The following is a 21,125-nucleotide window of genomic DNA, read 5'->3' as shown; positions in this document are numbered from 1 at the left end:
GCCAGAGCTGTGAAAGAAATGTATTAGGTCACAAATATTCATCTACCAATAAGAATGATAAAGCTGTCATTTGTCCTGCCCTATCAGGTGCAAAAAAGCTAACAGGAGACTCAGGAATTTATAAATTACAGTCTACACCCATACAGTGCTGGGAAGAGGTTTACTGAAAATGTCTGTGTGAACGTCCAGAGCCTTTAAATAAATACTACAACATCATTGCTTGTTTTATAAGCCTGAATAAGCAGATACAGCCTTTGAAAAGGGAACATTCAGGCACATCCAGAGTGATTGTCGTATGACCGATAACTATAAATGTAAAAAATTTCAAGCCAAACTGTATTTGCAAATGTTCAAAGTGGATATTCACATTTAACTTTAAAAGTCCAGCCACAGATATGTGCATCTCATGCACCTCTCTTGGTGCTGGATACTGAAATGCATTAGACTTTCAAATTTTAGATAATTGTTAGAAACTCTTATCTCTGTGTATTTAAATGTCCTAATAATCAATATGAATTGTGCAGATGTGCTTATAGCCACCTGATGAAAGTCAACCATAGGACCATAGGAAAATCAATGAGCAGATGCTTAATTCATCAGGTTATACTCAGCTGTTTTGTGACACCAAAAGTAAATGAAAGAGCAATGCAGGAGCTATTATAAGAGTGGTTATTTGTACAGACAACACATATATTTAGCAAGTACATGTTGTACAGTATATAAATTGTAACGTTAAATGATAATAGTTTCCAATTGCCCTTGGTAAATCTTGCAGCCAGAGAAGCTGAAACTTGGAATAAACTGAAACAGCACATGCACTTTTGGTAATTTTGTCTTCTGTGCAACCAAACAGGTTGGGGAATTAATTAATTCCACTACCAAGCTTGATTTATGAAACAAACAAAAAATCCTACACATTCAGTCTGTATGATTTATTAAGTTTGTAACATTTAAGGACTCTCACCAACCATGACAATCCAAACCAATGATCTGTTTTGATTGTCCTATGGTGCGTTCAGTCCACTTTTAGATGTTGCAACAAGCCACCAAATGGCTTGTTTCTCTGTATAACAAACTACTCTTTCTTTAATATTTTTTTAGTTTTACTACCAACATGTATGAATGCCAAAAGTATGATTATACACAGTGATGTTTTTTTGCAATATGAAGGTTTGATCTTATTTCTTCAGATGGCAAATAAACTTATTTTTGTAAGGTTGTGTGATTTTGTGTCAAAACGTTGCTGAATATTGTGTGCACAATAACAAATGTCAGTCAACAAAAAAGAGCGGACTCCATTACATTGAATGTGTTGTGAATGCTCATAGCATGCTCAACAAAACCACTTAAACTAGGGAACTTAAACTGCTTAAGACAGACATGAGAAAAAGATGAAATCCTGCATGGAGAAAAAACGTGAAGACACTTAAAATCAAAAGAAATAAGTTTGTAAGTTTAACCAGGGGATATGTTGTATCACAATTAAGGGTCCAATATGTTATACTGATAGCTAGCATATGAAATGGTTACTGCAGTCCAAAATTCAAAATACTAAAAAAGAGACTTCTACGCCAGGACCTACTCCTCCCAAAGTTCACGGGAATGGCCAGGTTGAGAATGCTAAACCCACAACACACACTGTCAATGTTAGCTTGATGCTAGTCTTGCATTGCCTGATTTTACTCCACAGCGCAGCGTAGTTGCTAGATGCTGCTATGTTGACGGTTTTAAAAGCCTGTGCTTTGGTGGAGCTCTGTACCCGGCTGAAAGTTGCCTTTCATTGACTAACTGTAACAGCAACCACCGCTAAAAAAACAGCGACCTTTCAGAGCCTTCAATGTCTCTCAACAATTCTCTCTCTACATTTATGGGATCGGCAGACTACCAGTCTCTTTGAGGTGCAAAAAGATAATAAACAAAATGTACAATGAACACAACATGGATTAAAACAAAAATAAACCTAAAAGTAGCATAATGTACTTAATAGTAAAAGCGACAAGGATCATAATCAAACTGAAAAAAAATGTAGATGCGTTCTTTTGCACAAACCTTAGTGCCTTAAGTTTTTTTGTGGCACATTATTCTTTTGTATTTCTAGGAAGGGTGAGTGCAGTTGTTATCATCATCCAAACTTTGTCTGATTTATTGTTATGTGATCCAGTGATTCAAATGATAGAATTAATTGCTTTTACTCGGCTTCTACAGTCACAAATTGGTATCTATTCCTCAACAGTAGGTTTCCTTAATTTAATGTAATTCACATTACAATCATTCACTGTTTTTATATAATTCCTTGTCATATTTCATAATCACACACCCTTCTGTACATAATAGCATGTATACATATACAGATGTATGAATGCATTCAACGTACTGCGTGAAACATTTTATGTTGATGCATACAAAAATAACTAAATTATAATTAGGATTTTTTTTTTTTTTGAGATGCCAGGACAGTACAGCTATTTCAATGACATGCACACAAAAAAACACACAGGGACTATGAAAACAACAAAGCCCACACTACAAAGGAACTCTCACAACCACATACTGGATGAGACAAGGAAAAGGTCCCAACAACCACCACTGAACACAGAACAGCTTTACCAACTTCTACCCAACAAAAAACTAATGAAACGGTTGTTTAGAGAATCTGTAGTGTAATAGGTGTTTGGCAGACACAATGCAGAAGGATTTAAGTCACTGCTAGTGTCAATCTGTTGGCAGTGCCGGTGCCAGTACACCATTTAATTTAGTACTTACGTGCTGTATCAGAAACACAATCACTTTAAAATATAACAATTCATCCGTGGTATGATGCTATCCTCTGGCGGAGTGTCTATGGGCATGCACATTTCTTGAGGGGTTCAGGTGCCATACAAGAGGGCTCAAGATTTGAATGCCCTTTGTCATTTTTGCATTATATAACATGATGAAATTACACCTTAAACGTGCAAAGGTAAGAGGTGCAATGGGGATTACCTCCTATGCATTTGAATCGTCGCATGTCAAATGTAAAAGTGCACTAAAGGAATGGATAATTTGCATCTTATATCTATACCTAGCAATGTTCATTAACATTTATAATTTCTGATACATTTCATTAGGAATTTGATTCAAACAAATTTGATATTGCTTTAAAAAAAACTGGCTGGATCACATCATGGCAGTGCTCACTGTGTAAGTGCATCTTATTCTGTAAGTCTATACAAACATTTGTGAAACCGCCTGTTGAAGCCCTTTTCAGAGATGCTTATAGTTTTTAGATCACCTTGGGTCGATTAGCCTTCAGGTTCAAATTACATAGGGGTGCTTGAGTCATACTTGCTTGCAAGTGTGGTAGAATTATAATTTATTTACAAATTCTGTCTTTAAAGGCACTGAAGACATTTAAAAAAAGGCAAAATAAACTTCAAATGTATTCCAAATAAACCAAATTGGAACCAAACTTTATTTAATGGCTAAATAAATTGTGACTTAAGTACATTACCTATAAAGATGCAAATCATATGTATGAAGAGTTGCGAGAGACAAACCAAGGAATCAGAATAACATTAAGCAGGTAAAGAAACTGACATATGAATGCTATAAGGGAACAGAGTCATGGTGTACTAAGAGTTCCACTCACTTATGTGCCTTTGAGCTGGAAGACTGGCAGGTAACAGTGGTGACAACAGATGTGACTGGGCACAACTAGTGTTAAACCGAATATCTTTACACCAAACAGTACATTGCTACCCATGTGAGAGAGGGGTTCAACACTTAACCAAGTTTAGAGTATACAAGTTTGTGTATTTCACTGCATTATACTGTGAGATGTGACAAAATACAATATGCAACAATAGAATGTAATGGGACAATAAAATAACAATGACAAAAGACAGCAAAACAGTTTAGAAAGACCCCATTATTAAGAATAATTGCATTCAATTATATATCATACAAGTGTTATTGTACCCACCCCTGTAACATACGGTGCCATGCCAAAATATGCTTGTGATGGCACAAGGTTAAAAATCTATGGCGCAGCATCTATCCTACAGTAACCTCATTTTAATCAGAATGCATTACCAGGGCTGGGTTTTTGGGTCAATTATATGGTTTTCAGGAACTTGGAAGGGTATTTGCAAAGTCATTATTAACAAAAAATATCTAGAGAATAAAAAAGAAATTCCTGCCTTCAGCTTGTTTGATTGTTTTGCAAAACACTGGCTCTTAAGGGCTATGCCTTCCGATTTCTAAGTCAAATAAGAGATGGGAAAAAAAAGAATACTCATAAGATACTTTTGTACTATTTAATATGGACATCTTCAAAGAAATGGTGCCCCCCATTCCTCTTCTTTTTCTTAGTATGTTTGGGCAAGTGGTTGTAAAAGATTTAGACCCTGTATACACAACTTAAACTATTTACCAAGTTCAGGTTTTTAATTTGTTATTAGTGACAAAAGGCAAGCTTTTACAGCATTTTACGTTTGATATTTATATCACAGGGTTTTTAAATTTGATCATCAATGGCCTCGCTCTTACTAACTACAATCATCACTTACAGCTAACAGATTTCTTCTCTTTTTGTAAAAAAACAAACACCAAAAAAATAGTCATTTTGTATAGACAATATAGTCTTGAATATGTTGCCAAGAACAGATAATAGAATAACTGTACAAACAAAAGCAAAACACTCAACAATCATTACTCCAAAAGCTGACTCTGAAAGACATTTTCAACAATGAATAACCTATTTTTTCATGATGTCAGTGTTCCTCCATGACATCTTGGTGGCATCTATTTCCTTCCACCATTTTCTCCCATACAGCTATCTTATCAACTTTCATTATCATAATATATCAAGAAAAAGTCCCACATTCTTCAGTATCAGTCCCTCCTCTACAAATTTTACAGCTCTGCTTCTTCAAACGTGAACTTTTAACCCAAATCATTGCCACATGCCCAGGCCAGGGCCCCAAATCCCACAACCCCAACACCAAGAGGAAAAAGGGAAAACAGACTGTCTCTGTCCATTTTCCCCTGTCCCTAGGCTTGTCATAGAATTACTTAGTTCAGTTCTTTGAGAGGGATTTTTTTCCCACAACTCCTTGTTATATCTCCAAATACCAATGGCTAGGCTGAGTCTTTAGGAAGAGCAGTCAGTCTCAGGAGGCTTTGAAGGGGTTTCATCTGAAGTTGTCTCAATGGAGAGCCCAGTGTCTCCATTCTCTTGTCCATTGCTCAGTGACATCTTTTCCAGCGCTACAGGGTAGACACAGATTCAGAGATGTATAGTAAGTAAAATATATTGTTCTACATCAACCAGCAAACATTCACCATCATCCTGCAGAGTAATTAGTAAGTAGGCTTGATTAATTTAGCAGGTCTAAACGGAGAGGAGGCATGGTTCCCTTTTCAGACCACAATATTTTGAGGAATCCGTGAGAGGAACTGCCCACTGCAGGCCACTACCTCCTGTCTGGGGCTTTTTTCGGTTTGCATTCGCACCAGCAATAGGAACACTGAAGTGACGTAAGCCAGCCGGTCCGTCCGCCTGACAGTGTGTGCCCACATCCATGCTTCCCATTCACTGTCTATGGAAGCAAATGTGGCATGCATTCTGGTAGCGTTGCAGTGATTTTGGAGAAGCAGGGCATTGTGTCGCCTCCTCCTCATTTGCATAAAGTTGAATCAAGCTACTATATGCAAGTGAGGAGCGTGCAACTTGACTTTCCGCGTCTAAAAACCCTTTTAAAAGTGACCATTGTTGATCTAAAATAAAGACAGGTGGCAGCAAAGTAGTTTCTTAACAGCGGTGAGTAAGGTGTTTGTCTATTTTTCTGAACTGGAGTGGCATGAATGTATGGTGGAATTAGCAGGCTAACTAGCCAACTAGCAAACAACTGGCTAGTTTGCTAATGCTAGCTTGCAAATTTAGTCATGCTTTCATGTTCCACTGATGTCACTTATCTGGTGATAGCAATGTGCTCGCAAGAGTGTGTGGATTACGTTGTTCAATTTTAATCTTTTAGCAAAAAAAGGTGGTCATTGTCTCTGTAAAAAAATGTTTTTTCTTGTACCGGGGAGAGTACCTACTCTAAAGTAGGAGTTAAAAAGGTCCTCAAAAAGGCATTGTAAAAACTACTATCATTAATAGTTCTTGCGGTGCAGACAAAATAAAAAGGGCTATAATATTGCAGTACAAGACTCCTCTTTTTAATTATTTCTGCATTGTTGTCATTATTCATAACAAGAGATCAATAACTTATTTTTGCTAATAATGTATTACTTTGTGACCTCTTTGCAGCACTAGAACACAAACATATCTGCTTTTGATCACTGGGTTTTCCTATCCCCTCATTGCTCCACTAGCACTAATCATCTTATTTTACATTTTAATTAGTGCTGTCAAACGACTCAAATATTTAAGCGTGAATGATCGCAATAATGTCATAGTTAACTCGCAGTTAATCCAAAATTTTTATCTTTTCTAAATGTCCCTTGATATCTTTTTGTCCAATTATTTCTTCCAATTGTAATGCTCTTATAAACATGGAAAAGTGGAAAAGTGCTTTATAGATTTTTTTTTGTTTGTTATTGAAAGCATTAGCATATAGCCCCCTAGTGTTCAATTTCACACGTAACATTCTCACTTGGAGCAAATAACCTCTCACACAATGAAACACTGGGTGAAACAAATACTTTGATGGGAGGGAGGCGATTTCCATCAACTGCTCCAAAAACACACAGATCACTTTGGTCTTGTCAATGGAACATTTGGCAACTTTTAAAAAGTAAACTTTCCATTCAGAATCTTATTGGCGTCCATTTCCAAAACTCCACTCAAAACTTAACATTACTACTCTTTGGCCAGCTCGCAAACCCAAACTAGTATGTGCGGAGTGCCTGTTTTGTTTCTAGTTTAGCTAGATCCAGTGTGGTGTTGTAGTTTTTCTAACGTCACTAGTTGTTGCAACGGCATGTGAGAAAAACTACAAAGTTTGCTAGGCCAAAAAGAATGTTAATCTCACGATAAAAAATCAATGCTGTTAATAACGAGTTTAACTGACTGCACAAATTTTGATAATTTGTTTTTGTATGTAAAATCTTGATATCCAAAGTAGTAACTATAGTGTAGTGGTGTAAATATTCAAATATGTCCCTTAAACATGTAAAGTAGAAGTATGACGTATTATGAAATACTACAAAGGGTTCTACTACTCTAATATTATTTATATTCTCTGCCTATTCCGTAGATGCCTAAATGCATTCATGGAAACTCACTGTGACTGTCCTTTTGTTGGGAGGAGTCTAGTGAAATTCCCACTGATATGGCCCACAGAGATTCAATGATAAACACACTGATTTAAACGTTACTGACCTGAAACCTCCATACTATTAAGTAAAACAAATATTCTAAACGTTGAAAATGAAAACAATGTATTTCATGCAATCAAATGTTTTGAAAGTGAGCATTCAAAACTAGTTTTGAAAACTTACCCTGCAGTGATGCCGAGCTGTTGCTGGGTGGCGCTGTGCTGCTGTCTTCCAGTTCATCTAAGTAGAGTCGATAGCGATGGCCACTGTCATCTTCATACTCCACATTCTCATCATCGCTGTCCACCTCTGGAGCCACATACACCACCTCAAACTCTATCTGTCCTCGCTGACACAGACACCACGAGTGAGCACTTTGAGGGAATGAGTGGGGTGTAGTGTGTGCATGTGTGTGAATGCCTGTGTTACCTGCTGGGACAGAATGGTGACAGCCTCCTTGTGTTTGGCATCTCGCAAATTGATGCTGTTGACAGCAAGGATGGCATCCCCGACATGCAGGCCTCCACATCTGTCTGCAGGCTGACTTGGATGGATCTCTGAAATTAGAATGGGAACACCGTGCTCCTTCCCACCCTGGTGAGAAAACATACACAAGTTAACTCAACTTATTTTGGCAGTTACTCTTTCAGGTTATTTTTTTGTGATGTGAGGAATGTTTAATGTCTGAAGGGGCTACCTCCAACCTACTAACACACACCCTACCAATATCACCTAGTGAAATCTCATCATGCAGCTAAATAGAGTGAACTGTGGCTCGAAATAGAGGAAATGGTTAGCAATATGACAAAAATAAAATGTCTGTAAAGTCTGACTCATATCATTTAATGTTATTTATTTGGTCAATACCATATAATCAAGCTTTGAATTTGATAATGCTCCGGAATTATATAGTATCTTTATTAATATTGGTTTGACTCCAGCATTGTTTCCCGCTGTGTGGTTGCCATGATCACATGAAATTATTGAACCATAATGAACTCGGACAGAAGTAGCAAATAAGTGTGCAGATTCACAAGAGTAGCAGTCGGTACATTACAGACAATGGCAACAGTGGATGCAATACCAAGCTGTCTGAAAGCAACTTTAATGCTTTGTCCTGCAGAAATCGCAAGCTTGAAGTATTTTCACAGTCTTTCCCTGTAAGAGTCAATTTTAATTTACAGTCCCAGGTTGCATAAACGCTCTTATGTTTCAGACTTAAGTTTGTCCCTTATGCAAAATATATCATGTATACGGTATACGGTATATACTGTATAACTTTATAGAGGGATATTTAGAAGCATTGCAAGGGTCATTTAAAATCTTCTGAAGAAAATGTTCACACACTGGCCGCGGAAGCGCCACAAAGTGGTGACATTTTTTATTTTGGCACCCATGTTATCCTATCAATCAGTTCACACCAACTGCAATCAGAAGGAGAGCGGTTGTGCAGGCCCGCTTGCTAAGCATCTGTGGCTCAGTGGTAGAGTGGTTGCCTGCCAATCGGAAGGTTGGTGGTTCGATCCCTTGGCCCTGCAGTTCCATGTCAAAGTGTCCTTGGGCAAGACACTGAACCCCGAGTTGCCTCCAGTGCTGCGCATTGGAGTGTGAATGTGTGTGGGTGTTTATCTGATGAGCAGGTGGCACCTTGTACGGCAGCCCCGGCCACAGTGTATGAATGTGTGTGATTGGTGAATGTATCCTGTATAATGTAAAAGCGCTTTGAGTAGTTGTTAAGACTAGAAAAGTGCTATATCAACAGCACATTTAAGGCAACTGTTTTAGCGTCTCCTCTATTTCTTCTGCACGCGAGCAATTGTGTCAAGCCAGGTAGGTTTCAAATTTCAAAATAAACGTATCAAGGTTTATGGTGATTTTGGCTGTCTTGACTTCTGTGTCTAGAGAAAGACAGCACTGAGAGAAAGAGAGAGACTGTGGGACAGGCACAACCTTGAGCAACCGTAGTCTCAGTGGTATCCTGCAACTGGGTACAGACCCTGAGTTATCTGCTTTTATTTCAGGATTTTCAAGCATGTAATGTTAGAAAAGCCAGTTTAGCTGGTACTGTGCATGAAAGCTTGCACAGACATGATCTGAATGGAATAGTAATAAGAATAGTTAGAAAAAACAGCTGTGATTTCTTACTGTAATGGAGATTCCAAGACCCTCATGATCATCTTTGACTAGCACCACTTTTCTTATAGGGCCAACTCCCTGGGTTTTCTTCAAGAGGTCTTGGTCCTGTAATTACATTAACACATGCAACTTTTGAAGCACAAATAAAAGTATCAACACTTTGAACTGCTTTGGGTTTTTTACACTTACATGTCCAACAGGTGAGGGCAGAGGTTTCTTGGGATCATTACGACCCCTACATGCTCGGATGACAGTCTTATGGCGGTGAAGGTGAATCTCTGCCTCCAGTTGGTTCCACAGCTTGTCATGTGCAGGTCCTTTCATGTCACGGCCCAGTAACTGGATCTGCTGCACCCTGGAACAAAATTTTACTTTTGTTATTTATGTATTTGACATTGACCCTGTTCAGCACTAAGGTCAACTGCTGTTGTCTTTAAATGTGCTATAGAAATAAAATTGACATTGGAAGACAAATCAAAAATGCTGTCAACAACAACAAATTAGCCCCCTCCACCTACCATTGGGTTTGAAATGTATTACACATTGTATTACACAATGTGTCCTGTGTTCAATGGCTGTACCTAAACTAATTGCATTTCTGAAGGGCTAAATGTTTGTGAAAACAACAAAAAATGCACATGCATTAGAACCAGCAACATTTTTTTTTATTTTCTATGTCCCATGCTTGGGTGTGACAAAATAGCTCCATTGTCCCCCCTAAAAAATTTAAAATAAGTAGCCCCTAAAGTGGTTCAGAAAATCTCTGGAACAAGCCAGAAAGAGTTACTTTTCGGATGACCCACGAATTTGCAGTGTCAAGAGCGAGCTCTATCAATGAGATGTTTTTTTTAGTACCTTACTTTTAAGCACCACTGTGTAATGTATTGAGAGGGGACCACTATTAAATGTCACACAGCCGAAGAGCATGCTGGGTACCGCTTGCTTATCCATTGCTTGCTATTGCAAATTTAAAAACAGATGATTTACAAGAAAACATACAACAAAAGACCATGCAAACCATGTCAGACCGTCCGGCCAACTGTATACATTTAAAAATCAATGTAATGATTTTTCAATCGGATGTCGTTGAAAGCGGCTGATGTTTCAATCCTGTCAGCTCTCTGCAACTCACTCACACACACACACACACACACACACACACACACACACACACACACACACACACACACACACACACACACACACACACACACACACACACACACACACACACACACACACACACACACACACACACACACACACACACACACACACACACACACACACACACACACACGGAGATGAGACAAACACAATGACTTAAATTTGGATGCTTGTTATTGTGAGTGCAATGATGAGTTAACGTCCAATACGTACTTTATCAAACTGTATGTGTGTCTCAGCCCAGGCCAGAATAAAAAATTAACTAACAATGTAAAAATCAACAAGTTAAATAAGTTTATGAACCCATGCTAAAGTTGACTAAAAAGAGGAATAAAAAAAATCATCTTTTTTTGAAAAGCCCCACCTTTGAGGACACCTTTTTTGTGAACGAATAATGTGTTGTGGATAAATAAATGTTCTTCCTAAAAATAGAGGGGGCATGGGTATACACACCCCTATGTTAAATTCCCATAGAGGCAGGCTGATTTTCATTTTAAAGGCCAGTTATTTCATGGATCCAGGATACTATGCATCCTAAAAAAGTCCCTCGACCTTTGGAATTAAAATAGCCCCCCCCCCCCCCCACTCCCCCATCATAACATAGACTTTATTATACCTAGATATGGCATGGGGTAATTTCCATAAAATGCAAATCTCTATGTGAATATAGAAGGAAATAATTTGCAAATCGTTGAATTCCCAATGACGTCCCAATGTCATTGGAATTTGCACATGATCCCCCTTGTTATATTACTAGTAAATAATATCATCAGCTTTAACAGTCTAACGTAGTATCTTCTCAGGAAACCCTCAACCTTTAAATATGGTTTGTGAGCTCCAACTTCTTACCTGCCAGCCAGTTCTTTGTCCAGGTATTTGGCAGCCAGTCTGGCTCCATACACTTCGGCCTGCAGTACTGCCATGTGTCTACGAAGAGCCTCATTTTCTTTCTTAAATAGTCTTGCTTCTGTTTCCAGCCTTGCCTCTGCTAATTTCTCCTTCTTGCTGACCTCAAGCTCCTGTTCCTAGAACAATCAAATCACATGCACACACAAAAATCCTGTTAATCTATGGCAGCCTAATACAGTACCATTTAGCAGAGGTGGTTGTCACACTAGTTTTTGTAGAATAAGTGATAATCAAATAAGAATTAGGGCTAAATGGTTTTCTTACGATTTAAACATTTTACTTCCAAATCTCTAAGAAAACTGAGAAAAGTAATGGGAAGAAACAGTTACAGCTGAAAAGCTGATCCAGTTATATTCAGGCTTCTTGCAGGTTTTAATAAGTCAAATCAAGCAACAGTACAAACATGGGCATGGGTAGCTTTGGTATGCTTGTGTGTGTATGTGTGGTTCTGCAAAGAAATAAATAACGTTGTAAAGGCTACCACATACAATACATTGGAATGATATAAAGCATATAATAACAATAAACCCACTATTAATTGCATTTTCTTAATGCAGTGTAACTACTTCAGCATGTGAATAATGAACCTAAAATACAAACGTGAGCAAGGGTGTTAAACAATCGCCAATATATTAAATCAACAGCCATAAAATTCTGTCAATTAAGCTCATTTTTAGTCTTCACTAACTCCTGTGATTCTTTATATGTTAAATGCTTCACTATGTTCACCAACTACTTACAAAGTTTTGGTAATTTGGTGCTGAGCTGCTAGTATACAGTAAGTACCTTTTGTTTCTGTAATTGTTGCAGATGAGAGCCGTGAGAGTGAACCAAACAAGAGTACACAACAGACAACTTCCGTGTAGGCTACTTCAAAATAAAAGCACTTCCTGTGACAGTTCGTAGTAAAACTAAATTACTGTTAAACAAATAATGTTGTTTACCTTTTCACATATAAGCTGCAGAATCAAGTACTGTAAATAATGAATATAGTGAGTTTTACTCGAAAACATTTTACAACAATGCCGTTATTCAATACAACTGTAAGGTACTTTTAATAGAATATTTTCAATCTCTTACTTGCCTATTGTACATATTACTTATCTATTTTTAGAACTGTAGTTACTTTGCATATTCATATTAATTATACAAACTATTATGAATAATCTATGATGTGTTAAAGTAGATTAAGTGGAGACTTTAATGATCTGGTGAAAATCACAAGCTAGCTGCCAAGTGAAACTTCCACTGTTATTTTGGTGAAAGTAACTCAAACGTAATGCAAAAGTAATAATAATTGTGATAACTTAAAGTAATAATTCAATCTATACAGCTCTATCAGGAAGGAAATATCTCTCCATTCCCGTTCTTCTGTTACAAACCTTGTCTCTTCATCTTTTCCAGGAGAAGACAGAAAAGTAGGACTGCAAAACGCATTACAATTCAGGTAATATTGTAATTTAACTAATTACTCTCAAATGACAGTAACTAGTAATCTATAATGTATTACATTTAGGAAGTAACTTGCCCAACACTGCCACTTACAGAACTTTGCGGCAGAGGGGGGGGGGGGCCTGAGGGGGCCTTTCTGTGTAGGGTTTGCATGTTCTCCCTGTGCCTGCGTGGGTTTTTTCCAATACCCTGGTTTCCTCCCACAGCAGACATGCAGGGTAGGTTAAGGTGTGACCAAAATTATATTTATATGTGCATTTTGAACTAAAACATGTATGTGTATGTTTTTACATTTATTAAATGGTGATTGTAATTGTGTATGACTGATCCTACCTGTGTTTTCTATGGACCCTGGAAGCCTGGCTGTTTGTAAGTAAGATGACAGGTATAATACATGTACCAGTCCTTTCTACTCCTGTCTTTTAATTTCTGTGAATTACTAGTTGGAACAAGAGTTGCTTCACTATTTAAATTCAATCCAAACAACTTAGTTAAAAAACCTGATATACTGCAATATACACGTGCAGAAACTTACCATCTCTTCCAAAGTTGACGCAGGCTTTAGGAGAAAGGAAGCAGAGTAAGAACAGAAATAAGTCATAGATTAGAGAAATTCTAATTTCAGGCAACAGAGATTCTGAGTTAACCATTTAACACCACTGGCAGATATATTGCAAAGAAACATGCACATCAGATGAAAAAAGTAATTGAAATTAGTGGAAGAAACAGGAAAGAAGTAGAGAGCCCCAAAGCAACAGCAGCTTAGACTGGCACCTTTAAGCCGCCTTCACAGATAGACACAGATGGGCGGCAAAACTGTATGTGCCGGCTGTTCAACTGATTTCCTATGGGGAGGGCGGTCACGCCCAACTAGGCACTGCCCTTCCCGTTAGATTTATAATGGCACTTGACATATTTTTTGTGCACCCTAAGTCGAGCAAGAAGAAGAGTCCAGAATGTAAAAGGAAGCTAAAGCTAATACTATACAGGCAAGCCAAAACAATGAGCTTGAACTAGCAGATCATGCAGTGTACTGGAATAACCCTGCCGACAACGGCAAAGAGCAAAATAGACTAGACATAATAATTCTGGACTGTGTCATTGCATCCATAGAGAAGATGCTAAACTTCAATTACCTAACATAATCAAACCCCTTAGAAAAAATCTTGAGAAGCTCGACACCCTAATGTAGACGATGGGGACGGTCAAGCAACAGATCTCAAGACCTTGAGGACTTGTTGATGGCACAACATCCCTGGTGAGAGTTATGGAAGTTCAACTACAGAAGGCAATAGACTACCTGGAAAGTTTTTTTTTTTAAACACTGGTCGCTGATTGCGATAAAAATTCAAGTCGGTAAAATTTGAACGGAAAATTGTCAAGACTAATGAATGTGTGACCTTGTTATGAAAAATAAAAATATTAAGAATTCAGGTTGATGATAAGGTTTGGGCATATTTACCCGATAACAACTGCCAGTGTCTGCCTTTTTGGCTTGGATGCTTGGCAGCCCACTTCCTATTGTGAGTGTTTAACTTGCCAGTGTTGTTTCAAAGTATTTTCCCCAAGCAAATAGTGTTTCCTTCTTGTTAAAAAATGCATAGCGCCTCCTTAATAGTTATGGTTGGAGATAAGGTTTGGTTAACGTTTAGGTAGGGGGGAATAACATATTGACAGGGGAAAGTGGAGCCGATGGAAACAAAATTGATGTTGGATATGAACTTGCGTTATCCTCTCAAGCTGAAGACTGTTGATAAAAAAAATGGGTCAAAACTAAACTCAATTCAACTAAAACAGCATTAAATAATTTGATAACAAATCAAAATTAACAAATCATTTGAGGACTTTAGACTTCCTGAATATGTATAGTGCCAATAACATTAATAGCAGAGAAAAAAAACCAGAGCTATGATTAGCCTGCTTAATGGGGATCTAAGATTTTGCCAGGTAAGAGAAGGTTGTAACCTTAATTGTGGATGCAGACCAGATAGGATTTAGAAAATGTATTTAAGTTTAGATTTTTTCTCAACAATAAGCAGCAAGGGCATTTTATACCCAAGTTCCATTCTGAGAAGTTATGCTTGAACCTAGGTAAATTTGCATGCTTAAGATCATTATGGTGTATTTTGCGGTCGTGTGGGGTAAGCCAGAACAACTCTTACCCTTCAGCATTTAGACAGCCCCTCCATTCTGATTCAGAGAGGGCTAATCCATAACTAAAACATTGGGTGTGTTCATAATGAACGACATTCAGCCATAGAAGATGCAGAACTTCATCATTTGATTCAAGTAACGTTATGTAAGCTGCAATAATATCACGACATTTCTGCAACACAGTAAATCACAAGCTGTATTTTTCTTGCAAAGGAATATGAAAATAGAACTAGAAAATGCATTTCCTGCAGAAAATGCTAAAGCTACACTGGATGAATGGCTTAAATCTGTAAGAAGTTGAAACAGTGAGAATAGCTGAAAACGTAGGAATGGTTTTAACAGTGGTTAATTAGTGGTGTTAAATACCACCACTAACGTAAAAAAAAAAATGTTTTAAATGATAAAGCTAAACTGGATTGTTGGTTAAAATGTGTAAGAAGAATGTGAAGAGACAGACAGAGAGACAGACAGAGAAAGAGAGAAACAGACAGAAAGACAGAGACAGACAGACAGACAGTGATAGACAGAGACAGACAGAGAGAGTGAGACAGCGACACGGACCGACAGACATTATATAATAATTTTCCTGTCTGTGTAAAAGTTCTGTGTATAAAGATAATTAATTCCATGTCATTTTATTTTTAACAAGCGCATGTTCCAATTGCTATATATGGAGAAACCAGGGTTTTGTGTCCTGCTCATGTTTTATGTACTGCAGTGGGAATTGAACCCGGGTTTCCCACACCAAAGACATGTGTCATATCCACTGCAGATGTTCCTGCAGCTCTTATCAAAAAAACTGAGAACCAGTGTGAAAGATCCCTTCAAAGAAGCCTTAATTAATCCAAGAGAGACGAGAGTTGTTTAGAAGGAGAGAAGGTCCAGACAGACAGACAGACATAGACAGATAGACAGAGAGAACCAGAAAGACAGAGACAAACAGAAAGAGACAAACAGAAAAAGACAGAAACGCAGACAGACAGACAGACAGACATTATGTAATAATTTTCCAGTCTGGGTAAAAGTGCTGTGTCATGCTATAAAAGGTAATTACAAAATTACATTCCTTGTAACTTAGCTGGGTCTCCCACACCAATGCCATGTGTGGTATCCATAAACTTAAGGGTTCGCAGTAGTGGGGAGGGAGAGAGAGAGGGAGAGAGAGAGAGAGAGAGAGAGAGAGAGAGAGAGAGAGAGACAAAGACAGAGAAGGATACAGACTGACAGACAGAAGTGAAAGACAAAGGATATAAGCTAATGTTCATATTACTGAGTGTAGTATTCAATTTCAGTCTTTGTGAAAGTGTTGTCATGGTTACTAATGACCAGCAACCATGTTGGGAAGCCTTTTCTCTTTGTGATGACATCTCTGTGATCTGTTTACAGTTAACAACTGCAGCACCTGCTATTCAGACACGGAGTGAGCTCTCCAATAAAGGCTCAGACTGCCAAAACGATAAGGGGTATCAGTCAAATGACCCAATCGTGACCACCACAAGGCCTTTGTGATCGTATCAATATCAAATTTGTGTGGATAAACTTAAAAATGTGGGTATATCAGCGACTCAAAAAAGTGCTTCGCTCTGCATTTTGCTCAGAAATGCGGACAATGTTTAACATAGCAGCAAATGGAGGAAGGTTTAAAACTGCTGTCATTTGGAAGCTCAACGAGCCAAAAGTATAAGTTATATCACATAAATAATTGGCTGAAATTAGTTTTGATGTATAAATTGTCCATGACAAGTTGACAAATTGTTGGAGTGGGAGCCAGTTATAGAGAAAGAACAGAAATAATTTTTTCGAAGCTCCCCACTAGTGACATCATCACAGCCTCTGGCTCACACAACACAGACTCATAAACGCAGACAAATCCTGAAATGTACACTAAACTTGAACTTTTTTCACAAAAATCTGTAAAAGAAACCAAACGGAAAAGATAGATCCTGATAGCTGAAGACATTGTGAACATTTAGAGTTTAGAGTTTAGAGTTATCTGTAGATATGAAGTAAGTATAAGTATGAAGGAGCTGAACATTTTGGGAGCTGAACCTTTCTCTCATTGAGTTTAACGTTACAATAAAATGTTTAAAAGCTTAAAAAAAAAAAAAAAAGTATAAATAGTTTGAAAGCCAGTTGAAGAAGTTGGCTCTAAGAGCTGAACATTTTAAAAGTTGAATGGTTTTTATAGCTTAATGTATACAGAAGATACGGACGACCAAGAAATGTCTGCATCTGGCCAAATCCTTCGGAAAAAGACACTTGCCACCGGGCTTAACAACTTTTCTGGGGGAAACCCTGAATGAACAGAGCAATTTTGTTTTGAAAATGAAAGTTTTATGAATTATGGATAACCACCAGTGCGTAACACTGAATATCTTCAGTTTATATAGCGCATTCGCCGGTCAAGTATTTATATTTACAAAGTTACGTGTGGCTACATCTACCCACAACATCTTGAACATATACCTCAATGTCAATATTGTGATGATATTGTATGGTTGACTATTGGCGCTTTAACAAAACGTTATTTACAGAATGAGATTTATGATAAATAATCATCAGAAATGATCCTCTCCAGGAACCATCACCTTTTCGTGGTGGAGAGGTTTGTGTGTCCCTGAACCGGAGGGCTGTGCTGTCTTGGAATTTGTGCTCCTGGTAGGGTCTCCCATGGCAAAGTGGTCTTGGGTGAGGGTAAAGAATGGTTCAAAAACCTGATGTGCCAACGAGGTAGAGATTGAGTGACCCAGCCTGCAGGAAGCCCTGCCACATGGGTGGCAGTGAAGGCCAGGGGACCAGATCAGGCAGCAGAGGCTGGCTCTGGGGACGTGGAATGTCACCTCTCTTTTGTCTTTTCCACCAAGGCAGTTCTGGTGCTAGTTTGGAGTCAGTGCCAAATATTGAACCGGTTCTTTGCTTTTCCACACAAATAAATCTGGCTCTGGGCCAAGAAAACAGGTTCCAACTCAGCACCAACTCAGCACTGGTCTAGAGATATGAACCGGTAACGTCAGGTGCTGGGGGAGTATGGGGTGAGGTTCCCTTCTCAGGTCCATCCAATCTCTGTATGACCAAAGCGAGAGCTGTGTCCGGATTCTCGCCAGTAAGTCAGACTCGTTTCAGGTGTGGGTTGGCGTCCGCCAGGGCTGCACTTTTTGTGCGGCTGTGGCTCAGTGGTAGAGTGGTTGCCTGCCAATCGGAAGGTTTGTGGTTCGATCCCTGCCCCTGCAGTCATTGTCGAAGTGTCCTTGGGCAAGGCACTGAACCCCGAGTTGCCCCCGGTGCTGCGCATCGGAGTGTGAATGTGTGTGAATGTTTATCTGATGAGCAGGTGGCACCTTGTACGGCAGCCCCGGCCACAGTGTGTGAATGGTGAATGTCCCCTGTAGATGTAAAAGCGCTTTGAGCAGTTGTTAAGACTGGAAAAGCGCTATATAAATACAGCACATTTACATTTACATTTACTTTTTCACCAATCCTGTTTTAGTAAATATGTACAGGATATCGAGGCGCTGTCGGGGTGGGGAGGGGCTGCAGTTCAGGGGACTGGAGATCACATTGCTGCTTTTTGGCAGTATTTGTTTACTATTGTTTTAGCGTATGATCAATCAAATGGATTCTGTTAATTGACCACAAAACCAACCACCAACTTGGTCAACTATGATGAGAACGCAGGATTGACATCCCCCAGTTATTTTTCTCTCTCCAAGTCCAAAGAAAACAAAAACAAAAACAGACACAGCGTAGCTTACCAACTGGTAGACGCAGGGTAATGTTAGTTACTGATAGCCTGTTAATGTTGCATTCATGTTGTGAGAAAAAAAACTGCAAAATACCCAAAATTGCTGTCCTTGTTGAAAATTGAATCAGATCTTGTACTGAAAATCAAATATCAAATTGAATCGTGACACCCCTAGGTTACACGCATTACATTTAACTGCAACATCCTCAGATGGACACTGACTGCCGACTTATGTTTTATGTTATACCATCCTCTTCCTCGTTTTCTCTTTATATCTATACTGTCTTTTCTCTTTCTTTCTACACTATCTCTATCGAATATTGCCCTATTGCAAAACTTAATTTGACTGAATTTATTCAGTTTAAGGGGTTATAGAACTTTCTCCTACTTACCAGTCTGTCTTTGATGGATTCGGAGTCCTCAGCCTGACCTTGCTTAGTATGAAGCTGCAACTGGAGAGCATGAAGCTGAAGGAGCTGGTCATGGACCTCCCTTTCTATCACTTTTCGCTCAGCTTTAGCCTCCGTCAGCTCAGAACGGAGATCCACCAGCTGAGCCTGAAGTGGAGCAGCAAAGAGATGGAGAAAAAAAAGAGTGTGGTAAAAAAAGGGGGAGGAAATCAGAGGAAGATATATCAGGTCAGAGTGAACAATGCACTGGCTTTAGATAAATACAGAACAGTCCCAGCAGGACTCACTAAAAAGGTTGATTCAGGTCGATAACAATGATAAGCTTTAGAAATATTTACTTGATAACACTGCCAGAGTCTGGAGTCAGCTGCTCAACACCACTTTCAATTAATCTTCTCTACCCCTGCACCACTTATACAATAAGAAGCTATCCTCTTTTAATGTCTGTCTCTCAATCAGTTGCATGTTTTCATTCAAAAGGAACACTACACCCAACCTTATCACAGCTGAATATTTCATCAGTGTTACGCCTAAATTTAGTGTTGTATTCATTTGGATGGTCACTTACATATTAAAAGGTTGTAAATCTAGTTCTTCAAGTAACTGTAATAACTATAATAATGTAATTTCCCACATTATAGAGGCTAAAGAGAGTGAAATGCATACAAACATTTTACATTTTAAATGATATATTACCAAGACATGCATATATACCCAAATATATGTGAAAATGAAATGTATTACTCTGTTATCTACATATTGTAGATAACAGAGTAATAATGTAGACTGCATACTGACTTGTAAAGGCTCGAAATACAAAGTGTTTACCATGGGACCTGACTTGGGACTTGTTAGTCAGGATTTAGAACTTGACTCAGACTTAACAGTCTTGACTTGGTCAGTGCAATGACTTACATATGACTTGCAAAACAGTGACTTGGTTCCACCTTTGTTCTTTAATGTTCGTTCAGGCACTGCCACCGTTTCGAAATTTTCGTTTTAGCACCAGTTACGGGGAAAAACACTAAACAATACCCAACTATCAATGACAGCTGCCTTTCAGTGTGTAGTTTATCTTCAAGTATAATATATAAGTAATATATATATATATATATCTGCCAGTAAATAATCGCTGTGTTGTAAGAGCAGTGGTGGTATGGGAGAGTGGAACACCAGTGGCTTAATATTTCATATCGGGATGGGCATGGCATAATGTTGCAAAAAGCAAAGAATGACAGTTACCGTTACCATTAATCAGTTTTTCATCTTACAATGACGACTGAATGATATTTAACATCACATACAGTTACAACTAACGTTAACTGTACATCTTACAAAAGATACTAACCTCTAGTTTATGGTTCAGTTGAAAAACCGTCTGGGTTTTGTGACAGAGCTGAGCAAAACAGGAACTCAGGCTGGTCATCTTCTGCCGACCCTCGTACGTAATATCGACTTGATCTGGGTCTATTTCTCCGAGCAGAAGATCCACATCTACGAAGGCCTTGTCAAACTCTTTCTCCAGCACTTCTAGCCAGCGAAACATTGACATCCCGGGGCCAAGGCCCGAGCTATGACCCGTTGGGGAGGATCCAGCCGAAGCGGACATGGCTAGAGCGATACAGAGCCCTACGTTAACGTTAGCGTAATAGCTTTTACGGTGAGTAACGTTTACGTTAATAGATCCCCTCTCTATTTGCCACTGCGAAATAACGTTGATACCCGATGACTAAATTACGTATCGGGTTAGCGGAGAGAAGTCTGACAAACTGAGTTTTCTGATTCTCTGAAAAACACTAACATTAACCGACCAGGAAGTCCTCAGACTCACCCACGATCTGTGAGGCCAATGG

The 21,125-nt window shown here is 38.6% G+C and overlaps 1 protein-coding gene across 2 annotated transcripts; it reads right to left on the bottom strand.

Annotated features, from left to right (window-relative positions):
- Window positions 1-3,420: 3,420 nt before the first annotated feature.
- Window positions 3,421-21,125, bottom strand: gopc (golgi-associated PDZ and coiled-coil motif containing). 2 transcript variants are annotated; one of them, XM_034900410.1, is made up of 9 exons: window positions 20,621-21,125; window positions 19,255-19,419; window positions 13,502-13,525; window positions 11,455-11,630; window positions 9,628-9,793; window positions 9,448-9,543; window positions 7,732-7,896; window positions 7,486-7,651; window positions 3,421-5,247 (listed from the first exon to the last, which is right to left on the bottom strand). In XM_034900410.1, the coding sequence occupies exons 1-9, from the start codon at window positions 20,879-20,881 to the stop codon at window positions 5,132-5,134; spliced, it is 1,335 nt and encodes a 444-aa protein (XP_034756301.1). In that variant the 5' UTR covers window positions 20,882-21,125; the 3' UTR covers window positions 3,421-5,131. The 2 variants fall into 2 exon arrangements, with proteins under 2 accessions (XP_034756301.1, XP_034756302.1); XM_034900411.1 differs by lacking the exon at window positions 13,502-13,525 and having other exon boundaries at window positions 20,621-21,124.

Source organism: Etheostoma cragini, chromosome 18 (genome assembly GCF_013103735.1).
Source record: "Etheostoma cragini isolate CJK2018 chromosome 18, CSU_Ecrag_1.0, whole genome shotgun sequence".
NCBI classification, from domain to species: Eukaryota; Metazoa; Chordata; class Actinopteri; order Perciformes; family Percidae; genus Etheostoma; species Etheostoma cragini.
Note: the sequence above shows the minus strand (reverse complement) of the source record. Positions and strands in the feature narration are given on the sequence as shown.